Here is a 23,700-nt window from a genome sequence, read left to right as displayed (position 1 = left end):
CCTCCGGGGTTAAAGTATGATTTTTGTCTGCTCAAAATTCTCGGCAGTGCGCGAAGTAAGTCCGAAAATTGAAATCAGTTTGGAAAATTCACCCAACCCATAAAATATGGTTTGTAAAATTGTGATAGCCATGGGTCACAAGTAAGGTTCCGATCCGGTGCCCCAAAGCCGGATATCACCCATCCCGCACCCTGACCCTGGTCTTATCCGGAATCCGGCCGGATTTTCCCGGATCTGAAAGCAAGGGGCATTTCCCAAAAAAAGTACCAATTTGATCGGGTATGCCGGGGATTCCCCGGTAGGGTGCCCGATTCATGCGGGTTTAACGGGTATTCCCCGAGAAAAGACCTTATTTTTGGGTGGGTTTACCCGCATAAATCTCGCTTTTGGAGCGCTGTTCACTATCCGACCGGATTCCGGATCCCTTGAGCTCAATCCCGAACCCTGATCTGGCGTGCGGGGTTTCCGGATTTCTCCGGATCTGCGGGGTCCGGATCGGAACCTTAGTCACAAGAGCTATCGTCGCAAGCCGCCCTAACCAGTCAAACATCTACAGGAATCAAAGAAGTGTTTTGACAATTCTTGGGGTGCTTGGCACAGATTGGCGAGTTTCATTCGCCTGAGGGACCAGCTCTCCCGGCTGAGGGCTGTTGCCCGTGATGAGGCCTGCAGTGCAAGTACGATGACCAGCGCGGAACCATATACCGTTGAAGAGTCCCTCTTGACTTGACAAAATGCGTCCATGTGGGTTTCTCTCGCAGCTAGCATCAACATGTGTGCTGTTAACTATCTCGAATCAAATCATCACAAAGTTCCCCCGAGGGGACATTGGTAGTGCCGCTTCACTGTCAGCCCACGCCGCCGACACCAGCCCAATCAACATCGATGAATCCGGTTGTGATGGAAAGACTGTCGATCTTGTGCTGTCAGTATTGCCATTGGACTCAGACATCCCGGACTCGGACTTGGACAGCCAGCCAACGCAGCACGTTGAGATGGCATACGATCCGCGAGCAGCTACCTTGGATTCTTACCGCCATCTACCATACAACGGAGAGACGCAAAAGATCGGATCTAGTCGCGTAACCAACATCCGCAACATGCCTTATTATAGCCATGACGCTCTTGATCGGCATGGCCAGCGGTATGGCCCACTAGGCTCTCAATACGGGCTTGCTCGGCCAGCTGCGAATGCGGTACAGAACTTTGACAAATCTGTAAGCTTGGAAATAGTTACCACCATTCGAACTCCAAATTCACATTTGGCACTGCTGACATCCGAGCGCTCCGCAATAGATCGCTGCAAATAACAATGGCTACCAGTTATTACCAACAACCTCACGTCGGTCCAACACAGACCGCAGTGTCAATCCATCTCCCAGTTCGCAAGGGCTTCAAGCTAACATTAACAGTGATCCAACTATGTTTGTTTCAGTTGGTCATGTTCCTCCAAAAACCCCAATAATTAGGGAAAACAATTTGCGTTCAGATCACTCTTCCCTCGCCAGTCATACCAACATGATTGCACTTTCTGGGCTCCAGAAGGCTGCTAATCATAGGGGCTCTCATTTGCCTCCGCCACCAGGATTCCAGCAATCACAAGCGCATCCCTTTGCAACTGGCGACGGATCATCTCCGAAGTTCACCGACTACGGGTTACACAATGGCCAGGCGGATTTCGTGCCTGGACAGCATGGTCGTGCAACGTTTAGGCCAGGCCACGCTGATATTCGGGGTGACTTGAAGCCCAGTTCTTTCAATCCTAATAATCGCAACCCTATAAATGTTGGAAATCCCCCCAGCTTTCCGACCGACAAATTAACGCACAATCCTGGGAAGATGGAAACTCGTGATCATCAAAACTTGCGAACTCCTGGATTCTCTTCATTGGATAATACTAATAGCGGGTCAATCAGCTCCGGAAATATGCATCAAAAGCATAATGCTGCAGCTGGGCATTTGGAGAATATGCGGCGGAATCAGAAGGGAAAAGAAATAAACAATGATCGAAACACAGGCCACTCGCCATTGCAGACTAGTAAACCAGTGACATCAATTCGACAAGCTAGGGTATTCACGTCTGTAGGTTACGATCCAATAGCTGAAGCATCTACTCTCACAAGTTTGCCCGCCGGAAACTAATTCTACACTCTTCAACAATCATGCGTTCAAATTCTAATCCAGACTGACTCCCAAAGGAAGGATGAGACTCCGAAAATTGCCAAATTTATTTCTGATGATCAATCCCAGAGAGTGAGTCCGATTCCCCCGGCATAAATCCAATTGAAAAAATCATATATTTCTGGTTGAAGTGGACAACTAACTGCTTGAAAACTAAATAGCTCAGCCATGAACAGGCCAAAGCAGGCAATTCGATAGAGCCTGGAGCCTCCGAAGAATCAGAATCCCTTGCTGAAGTAGGCGAGAATTGTCTTCGACCAACACTTGGAGATTTCCTACACGCCAGCGCAAAAAATGGAAAAGTAGACCTCCAAAAGTCCAACCAACGAAGCGAGGAGCAACAGCTGAGCAAAGCACTCGATGTCAAACCTGCTGTGGTACGAAGAGAGAAAACGCCGGTTGAACCTTTCCTCCCGGCTCCAGACATCAAGCAAATTATTCAACAAACACTGCAAAGAGAATCTGTATCTTATAAGAGAGACAACACAAAAAAAAAAGGAAGTGACACGAAGCGCGGTAAGGCTGAACCTACCGCAGCGGAAGCAGCGGATCTCGAAAAGGCGCGAAAAGAACGCGAGAAGAAGAAAAAAGACTGGGAAGCCACCCAAATGGACGCAAAGAAAAAACGACGCGGCCAAAAGGCCGAACCTGCGACGGGGGGGCGTATAGTTCAGGATATACCGCAGAATCAAAAATTTCCAGTCGAGTCAAGCGATGAAAGCACAAAGCTTGGCGAACGAAATTCGCAGGGCGACAGCTCCGGAGGCAATCAAAACGGACTAGAGACAATGATATCCCCCAAGGATACGGTCAACCGAAGCCTGCCAGCGACGGACGAGAATTCGAAGAAGCACCACCAAGCTCAAGAGATGGCTGCTAGGCTCGAAACTGCTGATCCAGTCACCGCCAATAAGCTTTCAGACAAATTAATTGTTGGCTCCGACGAATCAATTCAAGGTAGAAACACTTTGAATCAAGGGCAAAGTTCCGAGAATGTATCTCATCTCAGTGCCACGTCTTCTCGCCCCCGCAATTTTCGGCAAACGCCAGAATTTATTGAAGAGGAAAAATCGATCCTCAAGCTAGTTGATCATAAAATAAAATATCACCATCCAAAAAAGCCGATTCTGTCTGTTCCGCTCCACTTTGAAGCGGATTATGCTTCGCAGGACAGGCATCTTGAAAAATTATTTCAAGAGTACAAAGCATCTTTCAATGAGCAGAATCTCCAAACAATACCCGCGACCTCAATGCTGGCGCCCATAAAAATTGAAGACTACGTGTTCACAAATAAAATTTCCAAGGTCTTTGATGTGTTAAACGACTCAATCAGACATAAAGATCTAGCAGCGTACAGGCCCCTCCGCTTGGACCAGTTTTCAGACTCAGCCCGCACAAAGTTCGACAGATTGTGGGGAGAAGGCACAGTTTCGGATTGGGGCAAGAAGCTAGAATTCAGCTTGATGGCTCGGCTGGCTCTGATATTGAACTTGCATTGCAAAACACCTCATTGTGGCATTTCACCAGACTACCACGTGAATATATTGTATGACAGATTAAGATTGAATCACCGTTATAAGAAGTTCAACACCAAACCATTTGAAGATTATGTTCAAAAGATTCTTGGCCACGCGGAAAGTAACAGACGGTTTGCTGCATTATTGGTTTGTTTACAAGAGGAGACTTACGCACGAAACTGGAAATTCTGGAAGAACAAGCTCATTGGCCAGGGAGACATGAAAACATGCCGCACCATTGAGCGGAGGTGGGGGATTTCAACAGTTGCTACATCAACTGTTAATATTCCATATGTTTCTCCATGGACGGCAAGTCGTTACAAGATGGATGGGCCTGTCGGGACTTCCAAATACACCGTCGACCAATTGATGGAAGGAATATACGGGAAAAAAGAAGCGGGAAGAAGGTTGCTCCTCGACCTTTATCTGAGAACACGGATCAACCGTAAGAATCGTTGGTACGAACGATTTCGACTCGCAGATGCAAAGAACAAGTACGGAGTAGACTTGCTTACAGTCTTGATGGTGGGAGATGCACTTCTATTCGGCTTCAATAACCTCCCAAAAAAATACGAAAACTCGGACCTTGCTGGAAAAAATATCGCTGCCCTTCTGAAGGTCTTCGATGCACATGAACCTTGGATCGAATCTCCCGAGCGTGCCTGGCTGCACAATGAATGTGGGGGCTTATATCAGGATCGCCTGCGGATAATCAGCCAGCTATATATCAAAAGTTGCGAACAAACAAAGAAGTCAGCCTACAAGGGCTTGATACTGCTCTGGCGTGACCTTGGACTTGACCATGGCGTTATTAAAGCTTTAGGCACTCGAAACGTCGATGTTATCTTTTCGAGATATCCGCAGAGTGCTGTTTCAAGTTGGTATAGGAGTCTTTTTACCCACCAATACAATCCAAGCAAAAATGTGTATTCATGGGGAGAGACAATAGCACCTCATTGGGCCGCATTGCAGTACCATGGAATGAAGAACATTGAAAAAATATTTTCTGTTGCGATAATTATTTTCTTCATAATCGTGATACTGAAAACTTCCCGCGTCGGTTTCTGAGTCAGCATGTGTGCAAATATTCTCTCGCATTCTTCCACATCCCGAATCGGCTCGATTCATCACTTTGGGTTTCATTCTGATTTCCTAGCTACTTCCTCTCACTTCCATTGCATCTCCGGTCTCCCTAATTCTAATAGAAAGTTTTGCCTCGGTTTTCTTGAATGAGCCCCGTGTAGCTAGACTCTGCAGATCTCTCAAATTGAGAAGTACTCTAAACATGGCAGCGAGTTTGTCAAGAGTAAGAACCAACCGATAGGAGTTCAAGGGTGCTCGATTGCATTACTCAAGGATTGATTTGCCAGATTACGACTCTGCAGTAGGGACAATTTAACCCCCACGTTTTGCCCCTTAAACATAACTGATGAGTTGTGCTTTGTCTGTGCAAAGTGTGCCCTCCTGTCAGGAAAGGACTTGTGGAGCCCAGATGTCGTAGGATGAAGAGGATCGAGATGGTACGACAGGAGTTTCTTTTTTTTTCTCTCCCTCTCGCTCAAGTTGTGATCGCGTGCGGAGGCTTGAGGTTCGTGCTCCGCAGAAGCTTATCAATTTTCAAGAATCAACAGATAGATCGTAGCTGGTCTTTCTAACCCAGTTTTTCCTTCAGAAGTATTTTCTAGCTAGGAATCCGATTTTTCGAGCTCGGGTTCGGCAGGGTTATAGAATGCTTGGTCTTTTGCCTCATTCTGGCACACATTAGCCTCCACAATACCGTCAGGAAGCAAAGCTATGCATGTACATGCAGTGTTACACAAACCAAAAGGATTGATTTAAGTCACAGCTGAATATCCCTCACGGGAAAAAGAACAAGTTATGTGTGTTCAATTAGGTTATAGAATTGCAATCACCCGTTCTAGAGGTCAGGGTGCTTGGCATTGGGAATGTGGCATGCTCACAAACTAACTCAGCTAATGTATGGCTACCACTGATTTATGATTTACTTCGAAGGCAGCTCTTGAGGGGGGTAGAAAGACTGTTTTGGTAAGAAGCTGGACAGATTTTGTGAGTGTAGCTTGAAGACCAGTCGATGGAATCCAGTCAGATAACTCAGCCGCGCCGCATACGATCGGGTTGTATATATCTTATCTTGAGGCCACCAAAGACTTTGATCGAATTGTTTGCGTGGTTAGACTGCTGCCGTTGGAGTGGCTGGGTTGGCAAGATGTGTTTGCGCGAGCTGTTGGGTGGGTGCTTCTTGCTGTAGTTTGGCTGTGAGCTCGGTGATCTGGATGAGATCGAATGGCGGTGTGGTCAGCTTGAGTGGGTCTCTTTGTGGTGTGTAAAGACTGGCTGACGATGGGTCTGAGTCTGTCCATATTGGCTTGAAGGGATTCGATCTTTTTATCGACTTTTGATCTATAGACGAGAAGGAGAAGACAGTCATGTTAGACAGAGTGAGCGGGGCCAAGGGGGATGAGGTGACTTAGACTGTTCGTGTTTGAGGAACTCGATCCTTCGATTGATATTCGACTGGGACTCTCCCAAGTCTTGTTTGACGAGCACGTTAGCGATCGACTTGAGGATGATCGGTTTATCGTCCGGCTTGAGGTATCCGATCTGTTCCTTGACGGACTCGTTCTCGCTCAGTTGTGAGTCTAGCGTCTGCCTGGTGTTGATCAGTCGCTTGAGTTGTGTCTGTGATTCCTGGAACTCGGAAGTCGATGTTCTCAGTTGTTCTTTCATCGTCGCCGTTGCCGTCGTGGTCATCGTTCGACTGCCAGTTGTTTGTTTGTTTGTTTGTTTTCGTTCGTTGGTGGTAGAGTTCAGTTTCAACAAGATGCGCGCGTCGCTGGCTCAAGCCAGTTGCTGATAAACCCTTCTACTCTGACAGGCTCTTCCACCAGGCATCGTACAGCATCGTACACCATTCCACCCTGGAAAATATCCAATTTTTATCCACTTGACCGCCTCCAGGCCGTGCATATGCTAGTCACCTCAGATTTCATCGCTGGGCAACCTTTACGGTTGGAAGATGCCCACCATCTCGACGAACACCGCTGATTGACCAATTGTTAATCAGTCGGACGCAAGCCTCCAGTTTTCACTTGAAAGCTGGTCCGGCTCAGTGCTTCTGTGAAGCTCCACAAGCGACATGCCTATCCAACATTCTTTGGCGCCCACCAGCGGCCCCCGACACGATGACTGCGTTGATATGGTTATATTTACTATACCCTTACCTAAATGACACCCGCCCTGCGCCGGTCGGGTTGCGCGCCAAAACGCAGGAGAAGTCATTAAGTTCAAGGTCACGGGACGAGGCAGCGCTCTCTCGTTTGTTTCAAGTCGGGACTGCCAAGCCTTTTTGAATCTTGATCCGGTCTTTGTCTATCTATTAGTATGATCAGTGAATCTGGGCAGTTCAGCATTGCACAGTTTTCACGTAACCGTATCTTTCGGTTTCATCTCAAGGGCGGAGCTCACCTGCTCCAAAATTTCCCATGTCAACTCTGAGCACCAGCCGAATGGATGGCGTCGTTGGAACAATTTACTTTGCTTGTTGCACCGGTCAATCCACTTGCAGAAGATTACAAGGCCGCTAAAGACCTGCAAGGCCCCTTTAACCTTGTACTGAGCATATCCTCAAAGGCACACATGTCCAGGGGTAAACTACTTACACCAAGCACAAGAATGTCCCCGTGACTGGCAGACAGAGTACATATTTATGTACTCCAAAAATGTCCTCCTGACTGGCAAACAACACACTGGCTTCACTTGGGTCCGTACACAGGAAATGTCCAGCTGATCCACCCTCCGAGGAGCTCGCACAAGTTCCAAGTGACTGACACCATAGCGTGCGTGTATGTACAACATCGTCCAGCGGGGTAAACACATCACATCACGTTCTCATTGATAATTGCCCGCAAGAGATGACAGATAGAAACCTCTTCTTCTCTCGGAACGTGTCGTCATTTGAACGGAAACCCCCGCCCTGTTCAAGACTGTATGTTGCTTGTGTGTTAGGTAACGAATGTAAAGTTTTCAGACGCTTGCGATTTCTGCGGATGAGCTGGAAGAGTTTGAGAGCGCACATGCCGATGATTATGACGGTGAAGTCGGAGGACCCTGACAACGAGAACCGCTCTGGCTCACACAGTTCGAACCCTTTCGCCCTAAACGCTGCCTACAGCCGAGCCTCTGAAGGGCAAGACACATCAGCGTGAGCCGGCCCGATTCTATCGCCACTGGCCCACTGGCCTCATTCGTGCCCTACAGCCCCCTTAAATACCCCAAAAGGGTGAGTACTTCGCCTCAAGATTGTTGAGCTCATCCCGTCCAGGCAGAGGCACCGTCTGGGGATCACTGATGAGGATTCCAAGAACGTCATCTTGTCCGTCTGCTGGCCGTGATATCAGCGTGACATCCAGCTTGGGCTGACTCTGTATGTGTTTATGTATCCTCCAGGGAGAGAGCACCACCCACCGTTCTCCCACGAAGTATCATCCAGCTCCGTGGCTGCTTCGCCAACCAACCGCAAAAGTTTCCTTTCGGCCTACACACTCTTCGTAATCGCACCGTCGGCCGACTGGCCGCCCTACTAAATACCCCACCCCCCCCTGATCTGCGCCTTTGTCCCTCCAACCATCCTCATCACCATCAGCAGCTGCCAGCGCCCCCCAACGACATCCACAGAAAATTGTAACCCAAAAAAATAGTAACACGTACAAGTAGTTTGTTTTCCCCATCCTAATAATTACTTATATCTTTTAGTCCGACACCCACACTAAATTTCACCCAGACCAACGATAACCAAACTACACCTCATGAGCGGCTCCCAGTCCACCCGTCCTGATCGCCAGGGAGAAAGTCCTCGGCCAGCCACCGCCGCGCTGAAAGCAGAGCAATCGCCGACGAGATTCGACAGATCGGGCATGCCGTTCTTAGACCCAGAACAGGCTCTCCCCAAGCGTCTCCCTCCTGGCGAGCCGGCAGCTGCAAGATTTGGTAATAATGGTGAGCAGCCACAGAATATAGTAGCCCACCCCAAGGCTCCTGGCTTCACCGATACTCAAACTTCCTCCGCCACCTCCGAACAAGTCTCCCACCATGCACCGAGTCATCAGTTCATCCCCGAGCAGCCACTTGACCAACCAAACAGTCTCGCCGCTCACCTTTCTGACCCGCGTGGCGCTAGAGACTCGGAACCTAGCTTGGCCGATCGCAGAACTCTTACCGGTCAATCCCCCTTCGACAACCCATCCCGATACTCTCAGATACCATCTCCTCATCCACTGCCCTCTCGAACATACCCCGTCCGATCTGATCCGATTGAACCCTCACTCGGAGCGGCAGAAAACCAGCACCATCTCTCGGATCGGCCCATTTCCATCAACCCCAACGCAAATCGATACGACGCCATTCATGACAGGCAGGAAAGCGATGTATGCCAAGCCAAATAAAACTTCTGCTTTCTTGGCACCCAAGCTAACAGGCCTTCTTCATTACATATCTCCACAGGCTGATTCGGCTGTATCATCCGATCCAGAGCACGATGTTACCAAGGCTGATTTCGTGGCCGATCGGCATCAATCCGATCTATTGGAGCAATCATTTGGCGATGATATAAGCACCGACGCAGTGCCCCTCCCCGGCACAGGATCCATAGCCGCTGGTCATTCGAGCGACGAAGAAAATCAGCTCGGCCCAGCTGGCCTTCAATTTTCTCGGCCCGAAGACGAAGATTCCCATGCGGAACGCCGGTTATTTGACGACCAAGATCATCCAGCTCCGCCCGCTGTCCAAGCTGAAAAAGCGCACCAAGAACAGGATCAGTCGGCTGAAGCCAGTTTCACCCCACCCACCAACCCCTCTCTCGTACCAGCCGAAGAAAATCAGTCCAGCGAAGATGGTCCTCGGTTCCATTATGACCATCCGGGACGTAGTTCCCTTCCTGAAGACATTTCAGCTTCGACTGTCGAAAGCGAGCAACTACACGGACAACCGGATCAGTTATCTCAAGCTAGCTCTGAAATTGGTAACAGATCAACACAGCAGGCAGAGGATGATCTCCCTCGGGGCGAGAAGCCGACCTCCGTACTTCCCAGTCCGACACAAGTGCAGGCTTCTAGTGAATCTGACCTGTCTACTCACTTCACTAGCGATCATCGAGCCAGCTCAAACCTTCCGCCCAGTCCGGAGATTTCCTACTCCAATGTCAGCTCACCCGAATCCAGCCAAGGAAGACAATCACCGGACTCTCGAGATAGCCAGGTCGAGGACCAATTCTCTAGCTCTCCTCGAGTGCAGCATCAACCTTCGGATACTTCTTTTGCTGGCAATGCTCCGACCCCCCGAGTTATTTCTCACGAATCAAGTCCAGCAGACTCCAGCCACCGGAGACAATCATTGAGCAGCTCCTCTCGAGATAGCCAGATCGAGAACCAATTTCCCAACCCTTCTCGAGTGCAACATCCACCCTCGGACACTTCTCTTGTTGACAATGCGCCAACCCCACGTGTGGTTTCTCCTGGCCCCCCCGAGTCATCCTCAGCACACCCCAGATTCTATCACTTTCCTCCCTACTCCTCTCTAGATAGCGAGCCTCGGCAAGACATCACGAATCCCGACCGAGAAGAAGATATGTCTCGAGGATATCGATCGGAGGAGAGCGTTAAGTTTGAGCACTCTAGTCAAGACATCATGAATCCTGACCGAGAGAAACAACTGTCCCAAGGATACCCATCCGAAGAGAGCGCTGAGTATGAGTATGATGATTATCATCCATCTAATCCTTCCGCTAGCGAAGGAAAACCCAAGCGCAAGTTTTACTTTAACCCGGAATCGGCTGGTTCGAGGGATGCTTATCCCAACGAAGCAACCGTTGCTACGGGCATCGGTTCTTCGACCCAGGAATATCTGGGTCCCGGTGAAACTGACTCCAGACCGGTGAGCATCGTTGCTGAACAACTACCCATCGCCGGTAAGTTTTATTTTCTCTCTTTTTTTTGTCACATTGCTCGATGCGCTAATTGTACACCATTTATCAACTGATTGCTCAACTTTGAAGGTCCAGCGTTGGAGGCGCACGCTAACGACGATTCCCTTTTTACCAAACCATACGGCCTTTCTGACGACATCTCCGAGCCTTCATCATCTGCGGACATTTCGATCGAATCCCCTGTATCAACAATTCATCAAGGACAGCAGCAACGAAATTACATCACCGAACAACCATCCTCGCCTGGCAGCCAACACCCAATCGCGCTTCACTCCAACCTCCCTGCCATGCAACAGCTTGACGACTCTGACAATTCCCCAGCCTGCCTCGGCGCCGAAGAGGCCTCTAAAGATAATGAGGAGCTCTTCGATCTTTCCATGACAGGTCATCCCCGCACCGACGCCTCTCAGAGTCCACATGATGATCTACCGAAGGTTGCCGAACCTCTAGGGCGCGAGCCCCCCACCAGCCCCAACGTGATCGCGACTGCCGAGAAAGAAGACCCCCCAGAAGTCAGTTTGTTTGCAGGTTCAATCTCGACCATGTCCAGCAAACCCTACCTCAAGTCTCCCTCCGACGACCGAGCTGTAGACTCAGATGCAGTGAATTCACCGCGAAGTGACTACATCAGCGAGTCCGAGCAACAAGCTGCCGAAACAAGCCATGATGAACCCGCGTATGATTACGAAGACAACTCGCACGACCAAGACGATTTCGAAATGGATCACGTTCTGGATGAGGATGAGTTTATGCCCCCGTCACACTCATCGCATCCTTACAACATGGACGATGCAGAACCATCTTTTTCGGACGAAGACGCCGACTGCTCTTACACTGGGGACGTTCCTACAACCCATCTCAGTACTATCACCGAGCTTTCTGAGTCTGCACCCGACACTCGTCATTCTCGTGAGCTACCAAGATCCCCCCTCCGACAGGACTGGTCTTCTCCACGTAGCTCCGCCTTCCAACACGGATCTCAAGTCGATGACCGCTCTTTCTCTCGCTCAGAAACAAGTTTCGCCCAACCTCTGGGATCGATTGGATCAGGTTCGCTCGCTGGCCATGTCCTCACCGCAGACGGGGAGCAAAGCTTATCACCTCAAGTGGATCACTTGAACAGATCGCAGGAATCAAGCTCAGAGCTATTCGAAAAGGGAAATAGTCCATTGCATCGAACCTTTCAGGATTTCGCGTCAGCATCGAGACATTATTCCGAAGAGGTCCCGATTCCGGAGGACAGTGCGAGCTCGATATACCCCGAGAACGTCGGACAAGGGGATTCTCTCGGAAGCTCTCAACTTCACCAGGCCTCCTCCGTCGTAGAAGAACCCCGATCCACCGCGGACAGGAGTATATCTAATTCAAGTGTTCTTCCTGCTGATCTGACTGATTCGGCGCACGCGTCTGAACACCAGCTTTTCCCAGCCCAATCTGAGCTGCAGGCCGAAGCGGACCTTCCCACCGATGATTCGATCGACTATTCTTCCAGCGTTGACTCTCCGCCGCCACAAGAGTCTGCCATCATAAATGAACCGGTGCCTACGGAAACTGAAAGGTTAGTTGATGGTCCCGATATATCAACAGTGTTTTGTATCAATTACTGATCAGATATTAATCTGCAGAGTTGAACATCCATCAATTGACAGAAAGGACGCAATCGAGCCGGCTGCTGTATCAGAGGGAAGTGCGGGCGAACCTGAGGAGCAGGGTTCCGTCATACAGGCTGCTGAGGAATTTTCCCACTCCGACGAACTCCAGTCGTCTCCTCAATCACACAGCGCAAAACTTGCCTCGAGTGGCGCCACGGAGGAGATGGTCGAAACCATCTCCAATTCAGCTCAGGGCTCCATCCTCGAGGAACAATTGAGTCCAGCGGAACTTCAATCTACTTCTGGCAATGACGTCCGTCCTCTTGAAATCCTTCATGGCAAAGACACTGGCTCGACGGTCGACAGCTCCGTCGAGGACGAATCTTCCCCATCTGTTATCGATGCAGCTCTCCCTGTCGAAAAAGTTCATCATCTCGATCAAGCCGAGGATGTTGCTAGCGATGACCACCTTTCTGAACACGCCGCTCATCAAGAAACTCGCCCCGCAATCGACAGCTCCGCTGAAGACACGTTGTTCCAGCCACCTATCGACAGCCATCGTCCGGCCGAAGAGCGAGGTCATGTCGATCAAGTCGAAGAGGCCGGAGAGGAATCAACAGCTACTGAAACCCAAATATTACAGGAAGAATCGAGTTTGGAGTATCTAGATGGCTATCTTGATGACACTTCGTCCTCGGTCCAAAATCACACTGCGGTGGAATCTCTGACCGAACCCATGTCCCATGCCGCTGCGCAATCAGCTGTTTCAGAGACAAGCAACGAAGCACCCTCCCCGGATATTTCTGTCCAGCCGGAAACATCTTTCACGGAAAGTCCAGCTACTGTTCCAAGCGCCACCGACTTGAACTCTCCAACAATCGATCATGAGAGTCACGGGCCAGTAGAAGAGTCTCGAACCCCATCCGAATCCGTTTCACCATCGTCGGCCAGCCAAACTCCGTCTTCCGCCCATCACCCAGCGGACAATGCTCTCACTGAAGCCGTGGATGAAGTTGGTTCATCCCAGCGGGATGATTCTAGTCACTTACAAGGCACAAGGCCAGACGCTACCGACAACGATGGCAGCTCACCACAACAGATCTTAAGTCAAGAGGGCTTGGCTGATGCTCAAGTATCTCCTCAAGATGCCCCGCTGCCCGATTCCGTCGCAAGTCTAGCACAGCCCGAGAAGGTCGCCCAGGAGGAAGCCGAGTCAACTCCGACCATAGAGACACCCCATTCTGATGTTCCCCCCGTAGACGTCTCCGAAGTGATACATCCATCTGAAGCTGAAGTGTCTCCTCAGGATACTCCGCTCCCGGAATCGGCTGCGAGTTTAGGAGAGCACGAGGAAGTCCAACAAGAGGAAGTTGAGACGACTTCCCATGCTGAATCTAGCGTTTCCCCCGTTGATGATATCGATGCCATACACACGTCTGGCGCACATTCATCTCCTCGAGAGATTCCGCTCCCCGATCCTGTTGCAAGTCTCGCAGAGCCCGAGAAGTTCGACCAGCCGGCAGATGAAACATCTCTGATTACATCGACCTCCGAATCTGGCGTCCCCCCCGTTGAAGTTGGAGATTCCATGCACCCATCCGAAGCCCAATCTTCTCTTCAAGCGATTCCGCTCGACGATTCCGCTCCAAGCTTAGTAGAGCACGAGGAAGTCGGACAGAGAGAACTCGACTTGGCACCGACTGTACAGATGACTGAACCTAACTGTTCCAGTGCTGATCACACCGATGCGATACAGGCACCCGACGGTCCATCATCTCCTCAAGGGATGCGGCTCGACGCTTCCGCTGCAAGTCTCGCAGAGCCCGAGAAGGTCGGACAGGAGGAAGTTGAATCGAGTCCGACTGTGCAGACGACTGAACCCGCCGTTCCCCCCGTTGAGAATACCGATGTGATGCAAGAATCCGATGCCCGGGCCGCCGTCCAGGATTCGATCTCAGCTCCGGATCCAACTGAAGCGGAGCATCCTCTCAACGATACCGCTGAAGAGACCCTATCTCTCAGCTCTGAACGGGCCGGCGAGCCTGTCGCGGTGGGAGCACCGGGCTTAGCTGAAAGTGAAAGGTTCGTCAGTATTCCACACTTGAAATCCGTTGACTTCATTGCTGATTCACTCCTCAACTACAGACTGGATGATCATCCAGCTGAACGTGAAAGAGAGGGCCCAAGCGAACCGGCCGCGCCAACAGATGTAGAAATCAGCCAAGTTCCACCAGAAGTCGTTTCTGACAGTCACCAGAGCGCGGATGAACCATCATCCAGCCCCGGCACACTCCAACTGCTCTCTGATTCCCAAAACGAGGCTGATCCGCAGCTTACCTCTAGTGATGTCAAGGCCGAGACGGGTGAATTCTCCTCCGACCGAACCGAAGAATCACCCGTTAAGAACGAACTCAGCGCAAGTGACGATGCTTTTGAGGGAATTCCGCTGCCTCTTGGGACCGACGATCACCCTCAAGAAGATTCTCGCGAAGGAGCTGGGTCGGCGGTTGACAGTCAGGAAGCTTCACCATTTCCTATCATTATAAAGTCTATTGGAGAAGAACCAGAACACGCCGACCAAGCCGAGGAGGCTGTCGAAGCCATGGCGGAAACTCGATTCGATGAGCCCATCGACGAGGAACACCCTGCCGACCAAGTTGCTGAAGAAAAGCCACTCGCGGTGGCTGAAACACCACTACCGCCGAATGATTTAGATCCTGAGAAGGAACCACCTAACTTCGCTGGCACAGAGGATTCTCAAGCACCGGCAGCCTCAGACCCTGAGTTATCTCCTGAGCCTGCCTCACTTGGTAAGTCAGGCTTACTACTGGCAAGGTCCTTACCAACTTTTCCAACTCATTGTTTTTTTAACTTCGCCTCACCACACAGTGCCCGAGAGCAAAACCACGGATCCAGCTGAAGAAACAATTGTCGAGGATGAGCTCAGCCCAAGCAAAGTGGTTCCTTCCGAAGAAACTCACTCGAAGGTAGACAGCCTCGTTGAAGACGGATCTGTCCCATCCATTGCCGCAGCCCTCCCCGTCGAAAACCCGCTTAATCCTGGCCAGGCTGAGGATGTTGGCAACGATGCCCACCTTCTTGAAGAGGCTCATCGCGAAGAGACTCGCTCCACGGCCGACAGCTCCGCTGAAGACTCTCCGTCTCCTATAGTCATCGATCGTCCCGCCGAAGAGCCAGCAAATATCGACCAAGCCGCAGAGGCTGTAGAATCACCAACAGCTGCTGAAGCTGGAGCATCACAAGAAGAATTGAGTTTGGAGCATGTAGATGGTGATCCAGATCAGGCTTCCTCTTCGGTCCAGAATCTCGGTGAGGGGAAATCTCAGGTTGTCGAAGATGAGCCTATCGCAGGCGCTCACATTGCCGATCACGCCGCGGAGGTCGAACAATCACCAGCCCCGACAGAAAATTTGGAATCTGGCCAACTGGCTCAACCTGACGAAGCCGTGCATCCCGGCGAAGTGGCCGCTCTTGACTCGGGACATTCTGTGGACGCTGTGTCATCTCCTCAAGTGGGGTCTTCAGGTAAGTCTGGCTCGTTGCTCTTCAGACGTTTTGAATCTAACAACTTTCTTTTTCCTTTGATTTTTGGATATGTGAACTGCTGCCCTCCAGAAACAAAAGCCGAAGCTGAATCCCCCGCCGCCGCGCAACCAGCTGCTTCGGAGACAAGCAACGAAGCATCATCCTTGGATACTTCTGCCCTGCCAGAAGCGTCGCCCGTGGAAAACCCAGCGGCCGAGCCAACCGGAGCCGATTTCAACTCCCCAGTACTCCATCCTGAGGCACACAGGCAAACAGAAGAGTCTCGAATCCCTGCCCAGCCCGGTTCACCATCTTCAGCTACTCGAACTCCGTCTCCCGCCCATCACGAAGTGGACGACACCCTGACCGAGGGCGTGGATGAAATCGGGCCACCCCAACAGGATGATCCCAGTCACTTGCAGGAGACACAGTCGAATGTCAACGACAACTCGGATGACAGCTCATTAGGTCGGATCTCCAGCAAGGATGACTTGGCTGGATCCGCTCAAGCGTCTGCTTCACACATTCCGCTCCCCGAATCCGTTGCCAGTGCAGTAGAGCCCGAGAAGGTCGAACAGGAGGAAGCCGGATCGACTGAGGCCATGGAGACATCCGAGGCTGATGTTCTCCCCGCTGACGGATCCGACGCGATCCAGGCGTCTGAGGATGAAGTACCTCCTCAAGGCACTCCGCCCGCTGATTCCCCTGCCAATCCTGTAGAGCCCGAAGCGCAGGAGGAATCGGCTCGGACTGAGCAGCCGGCTGAATCAGACGTTACGCCTGTCGAGGCCTCCGAAGCGACACAGCCATCTGAAGCTGTTGAACCCCCTCAAGAGACTCCGCTCGCCGACAACGCTGCTAATTCAGCAGAGCCGGAGGAAGTCTCAGTAGAGCCGGAAGAAGTCGCGCAGGAGCAGGTTGAACCGACTCCGACTCTGCAGACAACCGAGTCTGACGCTTCCGAAGCGGCGCCTGCAACTGAAGATGAAATATCTCCTCAAGACACTCCGCTGGCCGATCCCGCTGCCAACCCAGTCGAGCCCGAAGGACAGGAGGAATCGACTCGGACTGAGCAGCCGGCTCAATCTGACGTTGCGCCTGTCGAGGCCTCCGACGCGACACCTGAAGCTGTAGAAGCTCCTCAGGAGGTTCCGCTCGCCGACACCGCTGCCAATTCAGTTGAGCCGGATGAAGTCTCAGTAGAGCCGGAGCAAGTCGCGCGGGAGCAAGTTGACCCGACTCCGACTGTGCAGGCAACCGATTCTGACGCTTCCGAAGCGGCCCCTGCGACTGAAGATGAAATGTCTCCTCAAGACACTCTGTTGGCCGATCCCGCCGCCAACCCAGCAGAGCCTGAAGGACAGGAGGAATCGACTCGGGCTGAACAGACGGTTCAATCTGACGTTGCGCCTGTCGAGGCCCCCGAAGCGACACAGTCATCTGAAGCTGTAGAAACCCCTCAGAAGATTCCGCTCACCGACACCGCTGCTAATCCAGTAGAGCCGGAGGAAGTCTCAGTAGAGCCGGAGGAAGTCTCAATAGAGCCGGAGGAAGTCTCAGTACAGCCGGAGGAAGTCGCGCAGGAGCAAGTTGAACCGACTCCGACTGTGCAGACAACCGAGTCTGACGCTTCCGAAGCGGCGCCTGCAACTGAAGATGAAATATCTCCTCAAGACACTCCGCTGGCCAATCCCGCTGCCAACCCAGTAGAGCCCGAAGGACAGGAGGAATCGATTTGGGTTGAGCAGCCGGCCCAATCTGACGTTGCGCCTGTCGAGGCCTCCGAAGCGACACCTGAAGCTGTAGAAGCTCCTCAGGAGATTCCGCTCGCCGACACCGCTGCTAATCCAGTAGAGCCGGAAGAAGTCTCAGTAGAGCCGGAGGAAGTTTCAGTAGAGCCGGAGGAAGTCTCAGTAGAGCCGGAGGAAGTCTCAGTACAGCCGGAGGAAGTCGCGCAGGAGCAAGTTGAACCGACTCCGACTGTGCAGACAACCGAGTCTGACGCTTCCGAAGCGGCGCCTGCAACTGAAGATGAAATATCTCCTCAAGACACTCCGCTGGCCAATCCCGCTGCCAACCCAGTAGAGCCCGAAGGACAGGAGGAATCGACTCGGGCTGAGCAGCCGGCTCAATCTGACGTTGCGCCTGTCGAGGCCTCCGAAGCGACACCTGAAGCTGCAGAAGCTCCTCAGGAGATTCCGCTCGCCGACACCGCTGCTAATCCAGTAGAGTCGGAAGAAGTCCCAGTAGAGCCGGAGGAAGTTTCAGTAGAGCAGGAAGAAGTCGCGCAGGAGCAGGTTGAATCGACTCCGACTGTGCAGACAACCGATCCTAACGCTTCCGAAGCGACGCCTGCAACTGAAGATGAAATATCTCCTCAAGACACTCCGCTGGCTGATCCCGCTGCCAACCCAGTAGAGCCCGAAGGACAGGAGGAATCGACTCGGGCTGAGCAGCCGGCTCAATCTGACGTTGCGCCTATCGAGGCTCCCGAAGCGACACCGTCGCCTGACGCTGCAGAAACCCCTCAAGAGATTCCGCTCGCTGACACCGCTGCCCCGATAGCAGAGCCAGAGGAAGTCGCACAGGAGCCAGTTGAACCGACTACGACTGTGCAGACAACCGATTCGGCCGCTTCCGAAGCGACCCCTGCAGCTGAAGATGCAGAAACCCCTCAAGAGATTCCGCTCGCCGACACCGCTGCCAATTTAATAGAGCATGAGAAAGTCGCGCAGGAGCAAGTTGAACCGACTCCGACTGTGCGAACATCCGAACCTGACGCTTCTGAAGCGACGACTGCGACTGAAGATGAAATGTCTCCTCAAGATACTCCGCCCGCTGATTCCGCTGCCAACCCAGCAGAGCCCGAAGCGCAGGAGGAATTGGCTCGGACTGAACAGCCGGCTGAATCTGACGTTGCGCATGTCGAGCCCCCCGAAGCGACACAGTCATCTGAAGCTGTAGAACCCCCTCAAGAGGTTCCGCTCGCCGACACCGCTGCTAATTTAGTAGAGCCGGAGGAAGTCGCGCAGGAGCAAGTTGAATCGACTCCGACTATGCAAACACCTGAGTCTGATGCTTCCGAAGCGATCTTTGCGACTGAAGATGAAATGTCTCCTCAAGACACTTCGCTGGCCAATCCCGCTGCCAACCCAGTAGAGCCCGAAGGACAGGAGGAATCGACTCGGGCTGAGCAGCCGGCTGAATCCGACGTTCCGCCTGTCGAGGCCCCCGAAGCGACACAGTCGTCTGAAGCTGTAGAAACTCCTCAGGAGGTTCCGCTCGCCGACACCGCTGCTAATTTAGTACAGCCGGAGGAGGTCGCGCAGGAGCAAGTTGAATCGACGCCGACTAAGCAGACAACCGACTCTGACGTTCCTCCCGCCGATGTCAGTGATGCGATGCAGGCATCTGAAGCTCAATTACTCCCTCCAGAAATTCCGCTCACCGATCCCGTCGCAAATCCAGCAGAGACCGAGAAAGTCGGAGACGAGCAAGTTGAACAGACTCCGGCTCTACAGACGACCCAATCTGATGGTGCCCCTGCTGATATTGCCGATGCGACACAGCCATCCGAAGCCCCAGTCGTCCAGGAAACCGTCTCAGCTTCGGACCCAAGTGCAGCCCAGTCCGATTTGGAGACCCAGGTGGAGCCTCCCATTGATGATGCGGCCGAGAAGCCCACACCCCTTGGTTCGGAACGGCTCAGCGAGCCTACCGTTTTGACCGAACAGGTTGCAGTTGAAACTGAAGGGTTCGTCGACATTTGCCATAATTGAAAGTTGTTGACTCAATGACTGATTTACTTTTCAAATACAGACTCGATGACCGTGCAATTGAGCAGGAAGTAGAGGCGGCCGTGCCAACAGATGCAAAAACCAGCGAAGCTCCGTCAGATCGCATTGGCGACAACCACGAGACGGCAGCTGAACCCTCTTCCAGCCCCACCACATTCGAAGCGCCATCTCCATCGCAAAACGAGGATGATACACAGCTTGCCTCTAGTGACGCCAGGGCCGAGACAGCCGATTCCACGTCCCATCGAGCTGAAGAATTAGTCCTCGAGAATGAGCTCGTCGCAAGTAACGCTGCTCCTTCCGATGAGCTCCAGCTGCCTCTTCAGACCGAAGATCGCCCTGAAGAAGAAGCTCGTGAAAAAGCTTGCCCAGCGGTTGAAGATCACGACGTAGCGAACTCATCCCCATCTCCCGTCATCGCAGAGCCTCTCAATGAGGAGCCAAATCACGCCGGCCAAGCCGCGGATGCTGCAGAAGCAACAGCAGTGACAGAAACCCGATTGGACGAGTCCATCGACGATGTCCAACATGGCGACCAGGCCGATGAGGACAAATCACCAGCGATGCTTGAAGCCGCACTGTCACCAGATGCCACACATTCACCGTCTGAACTACATCCCGACAAGGCAGAGCATCCTCAGGAATTGGCTGCTTCAGAATTAAAACTCGCCGTCGAATCTGAGTTATCTCCTGAACCAGCCTCTCGGTGTAAGTTGTACTTACCACCAGTCACATCCTTATATTCCTCTTCGGACGCGTTAATTTCCTTTTTAAAAAAAACTTTGCCACCGAAAACAGTGCCCGAGGTCAAAACCACATCTGATCGAGCCGAAGAATTGGTTGTTGAGAGTTCTGAGGAACTACAGCCGGGTCTTGGGACCGACGACCACCCTCAAGACCTCGATCGCGATGGAGCTAGCTCGACGGAAGAGAGCACCCCTGTAGAGGCCTCTCCCTCATCTGTCATCGTCACAAATGATAGCGAAGATCCGAATCACGCTGCCGAGGTCAACGAGGCGGTAGAAGCACCGGTGATAACAGAAACGGCACTAGAACACCCCATCGACGGCGCACAACCTGTCGATGAAGCCAACGAAGAGAAATCACCGGCGGTAATTGAAACTCCGCTACCGCCAGATGCCTCAGAGTCAAAGAGTGAAATACCCAATTTCGACGAAGCAGGACGTCTTCAAGAACTGGCAGCTTCAGAATCGAACCCCGCTGTCGAGCCTGAGTTGTCTCCTGAGCCAACCTGTCTTGGTAAGTTATGCTCTCCACTGGTCGGGTCCGTCCATTGCTTGTCAACCCCGTTGATTTTTTCTTCTTCTTTTGAAACTTCGCTTTCCTACACAGTCTCTGAGAAAGAGTCCCATACCGCAGCTGATGAAGCCATAAATACTGACCCGGCGACCAGCAATGCGCAAGAAACATCAGCACGACATGTAACTCGAGAGTTTGAGTCCACTCGTACTAACCCGGTTGAGGAACTGACTGGAACTGCAGGCAACAACTTGCTCAAAACAGCTCTTGTGAATGCAGCAGTGGAGACGAAACCGCAACTTGCGTTGAAAAATGTCAGCAAATCGTATCTTCCCGCATTCTTAAATTCGCCACCGCCGTCGTCTACATCTGTGCCCAAAGCACCTGTTGACCCAGCTGCCAATGAGAAGGTTTGGCCCGCTTCGCCTTCTGTATCAAACATTCAAAGAGAAATCATCCTTCCAGCTAGGATGAAAAGGATGAGCGCGATATCGACTAGCTCGACGCGCACACTTTTCATGAAGGATTTGGCTACATTTGCCTTCTCTTCTCCTCAGTCTTCAACTCCGGAACCCGTTCTCGACAACAAGACTCCAACTACTGGCCCAGTTGATCCTACGCCAGCTCCCCCGCCCCCGCCCCCGCCCCCTCGCGTATCGAAACCGCAACAGATGACTTCGTCGCTCTCTACCCGAACGAAATCGATAACCAGTAGGCACAAGCTCATTAAACCTTACCCGAGTTTGAAACGCACGCGGGCTGCCGATAGCCCTGATCATCGATCACGGAGGACAAGTTATCGTTCTTTCACCTTTCGAAACAAGTCCATTCTCCCTATGCCCGACGGCACAAAGGGTCCTAACAGAGCTAGATCAATCAAGCTGGGTGAATTCGGCATGGTACCCAAATCTCACAAGAAACGATCAACTCGGTCGGAACAAAACAACGATCTTACAGATGCTTTTGCCATAATTGACATAAGTGACGCCATGACTTACAGTCCAAGGGCAGATCGATACGTCAATCCAACCCTCAGCCGGCGGCTGAGTACCTCGGTGAAAGATATTCGTGAGTAGTTTCTGAGTTTTTTTCTTTTTTTTTCAATTGCACAAATTGATTGAATTTACTCGACTGTAGTACAAAAGCGCCACCAGCGGAGCGACCCTATGATAAGATCCCCTCTAGATGATGTACATCTTGCTGAAGGTTAGTTTCTCTATTGTTGTCGACAAGTTCTAGCTTTCTGATAGTTTCCCTCGTGCAGATTTCCATTTTGATGTGGAAAGACAACTTGCCAACCTGCCCGAATCTCCCTCTGAAGATGAATGTGCGTCTCTGAAGAATCAATCAAGTTGAATTATATTCCTTCCTGACATGCTATATTTTGGTTCACCCTTCTCTCCACCATAGTTCAAGCGGTGGAAATAGAAACTGCTGGTCCATCAGGTATGTCACGCCGAAATCCAACGACCAGAGTCAAAATATTTCTGGGTTCTGATTTACTTCCCTCTTTGATTAGTTGAACGAGAGAATCACAATCGCCTCATAGGCCACAATGCCCGACGGAGCGTTGACTCGAAGAAAAGCAGCAAAGAAGGTGCGGTTGGCGACGATCCCAAAGGAAAAAAACACCGCCGGGTTAAATCAAAGTTGGCGGAGGCTACCATTTCAATCACTGAAAAGAGTACGTGGTGTATTACATGTCTGTGTCGACCGCCTTACTAACATAGTCTTTAATCTGATAGTCATCAGAAATTAGCTCGACTTTCCCTTTTCCCGCTACCTGTATCAGCATCCCTACTCCGCTGCAGTATATACCTTAATCGCCACCATTCAACCCTCATCACCACGTTTGTTTCCATACACGATCTCGGAACGAGATACCCTCTTTGCCAATTGAATAACCCACAAGGATCTATCCTCCGTATTGAAATTGACCGTTGGATACAAGAATATACCCAACCGAATCGTTCGACACTCTTCCGCCCCTCAACACACTGAACACACGGAAGCAATTGCGGTTTAAATTTATATCTTCCATATCTGAACATCATGCTAAAAACACGGCAGATAGTGAAATCCACAGCTGTATTCTCATTTGATTCCATTCAGTTTTCCTTGCTCTGCTTACATATTTTTTCTCAGGCTGTTGTGCATCTATTGTTCATCTATCACTTTCATTTGCAAATATACATATCAAAATTGATTAGCATGTACAAACCGTTCACGTCGTTCCTTATTTAACTGATTCTCTGTTGTCTTTGGTTCATTTTTCTTTTTTTTTCGTTCAAGGCCAATTCTTGGCGCCTAAAATTTGATTATTGTACCCAGTTGAGCACTCAATCAGATCGCATATATTTCTCGTCTTTCCTTACACTGGTCACCATCGTATCCATCGTTGCTTTTGGTAAATCATTTTCCAAGCTTGATTTCCAATCCATATCTGTTTGAGTCGGAGTGGGACCTTAATCACCCGGCGCTGGTGTAGATTTTCTGAACTCATTATAACCAGTGATTCAGAACCACCTTCAGTTCTTTCTCTAGTTATCTTTGCCTCACCGCTCGAGGTACAGAGTGCGCAGCTTTTCTCTCACAGTCACCATACTAAACGAGTGCACTTATTCAGTCACTGGCTGATTCTTTATTCCGCTGAGGAAGGTTTGTATTTTTAAAGAAAAACCAGAAAGAGCGGAAGTACTTCGCGTAGCTTTATGGGAGATTTGAGGGAAGCAAACAAAGTGCATGAATTAACACATAATAACAATATGTAATACAAAATTTCCTCACCAAAATATTTTTATGATTTT

General features: G+C 51.2%; 4 protein-coding genes across 4 annotated transcripts; 3 read left to right on the top strand and 1 right to left on the bottom strand.

The window, feature by feature from the left end:
- Positions 1–16: 16 nt before the first annotated feature.
- On the top strand, positions 17–4,585 carry PtA15_5A435 (uncharacterized protein; the record flags this gene model as incomplete). Its single annotated transcript, XM_053169196.1, has 6 exons — positions 17–55; positions 813–1,217; positions 1,297–2,082; positions 2,185–2,253; positions 2,343–4,450; positions 4,522–4,585. 6 exons carry the CDS (start codon positions 17–19, stop codon positions 4,583–4,585), a joined length of 3,471 nt encoding a protein of 1,156 aa, XP_053020417.1.
- A 1,304-nt stretch (positions 4,586–5,889) lies between these two features.
- Positions 5,890–6,470, bottom strand: PtA15_5A434 (uncharacterized protein; the record flags this gene model as incomplete). The annotated part of the gene is made up of 3 exons (XM_053169195.1): positions 5,890–5,988; positions 6,059–6,119; positions 6,193–6,470. The coding sequence occupies 3 exons, from the start codon at positions 6,468–6,470 to the stop codon at positions 5,890–5,892; spliced, it is 438 nt and encodes a 145-aa protein (XP_053020416.1).
- A 1,322-nt stretch (positions 6,471–7,792) lies between these two features.
- On the top strand, positions 7,793–8,403 carry PtA15_5A433 (uncharacterized protein; the record flags this gene model as incomplete). Its single annotated transcript, XM_053169194.1, has 3 exons — positions 7,793–7,920; positions 8,041–8,091; positions 8,166–8,403. The coding sequence occupies 3 exons, from the start codon at positions 7,793–7,795 to the stop codon at positions 8,401–8,403; spliced, it is 417 nt and encodes a 138-aa protein (XP_053020415.1).
- A 121-nt stretch (positions 8,404–8,524) lies between these two features.
- PtA15_5A432 (uncharacterized protein) lies at positions 8,525–22,652 on the top strand (the record flags this gene model as incomplete). The annotated part of the gene is made up of 15 exons (XM_053169193.1): positions 8,525–9,142; positions 9,219–10,680; positions 10,768–12,256; positions 12,324–14,372; positions 14,436–15,100; positions 15,180–15,836; positions 15,927–19,590; positions 19,656–20,341; positions 20,432–20,893; positions 20,987–21,961; positions 22,031–22,099; positions 22,158–22,220; positions 22,304–22,339; positions 22,413–22,577; positions 22,639–22,652. The coding sequence occupies 15 exons, from the start codon at positions 8,525–8,527 to the stop codon at positions 22,650–22,652; spliced, it is 13,074 nt and encodes a 4,357-aa protein (XP_053020414.1).
- Between the last annotated feature and the right edge of the window lie 1,048 nt (positions 22,653–23,700).

This window comes from Puccinia triticina, chromosome 5A, assembly GCF_026914185.1.
Source record: "Puccinia triticina chromosome 5A, complete sequence".
NCBI lineage: Eukaryota > Fungi > Basidiomycota > Pucciniomycetes > Pucciniales > Pucciniaceae > Puccinia > Puccinia triticina.
The sequence above is the reverse complement of the archived record's forward strand: the minus strand, read 5'-3'. Positions and strand labels throughout refer to the sequence as shown.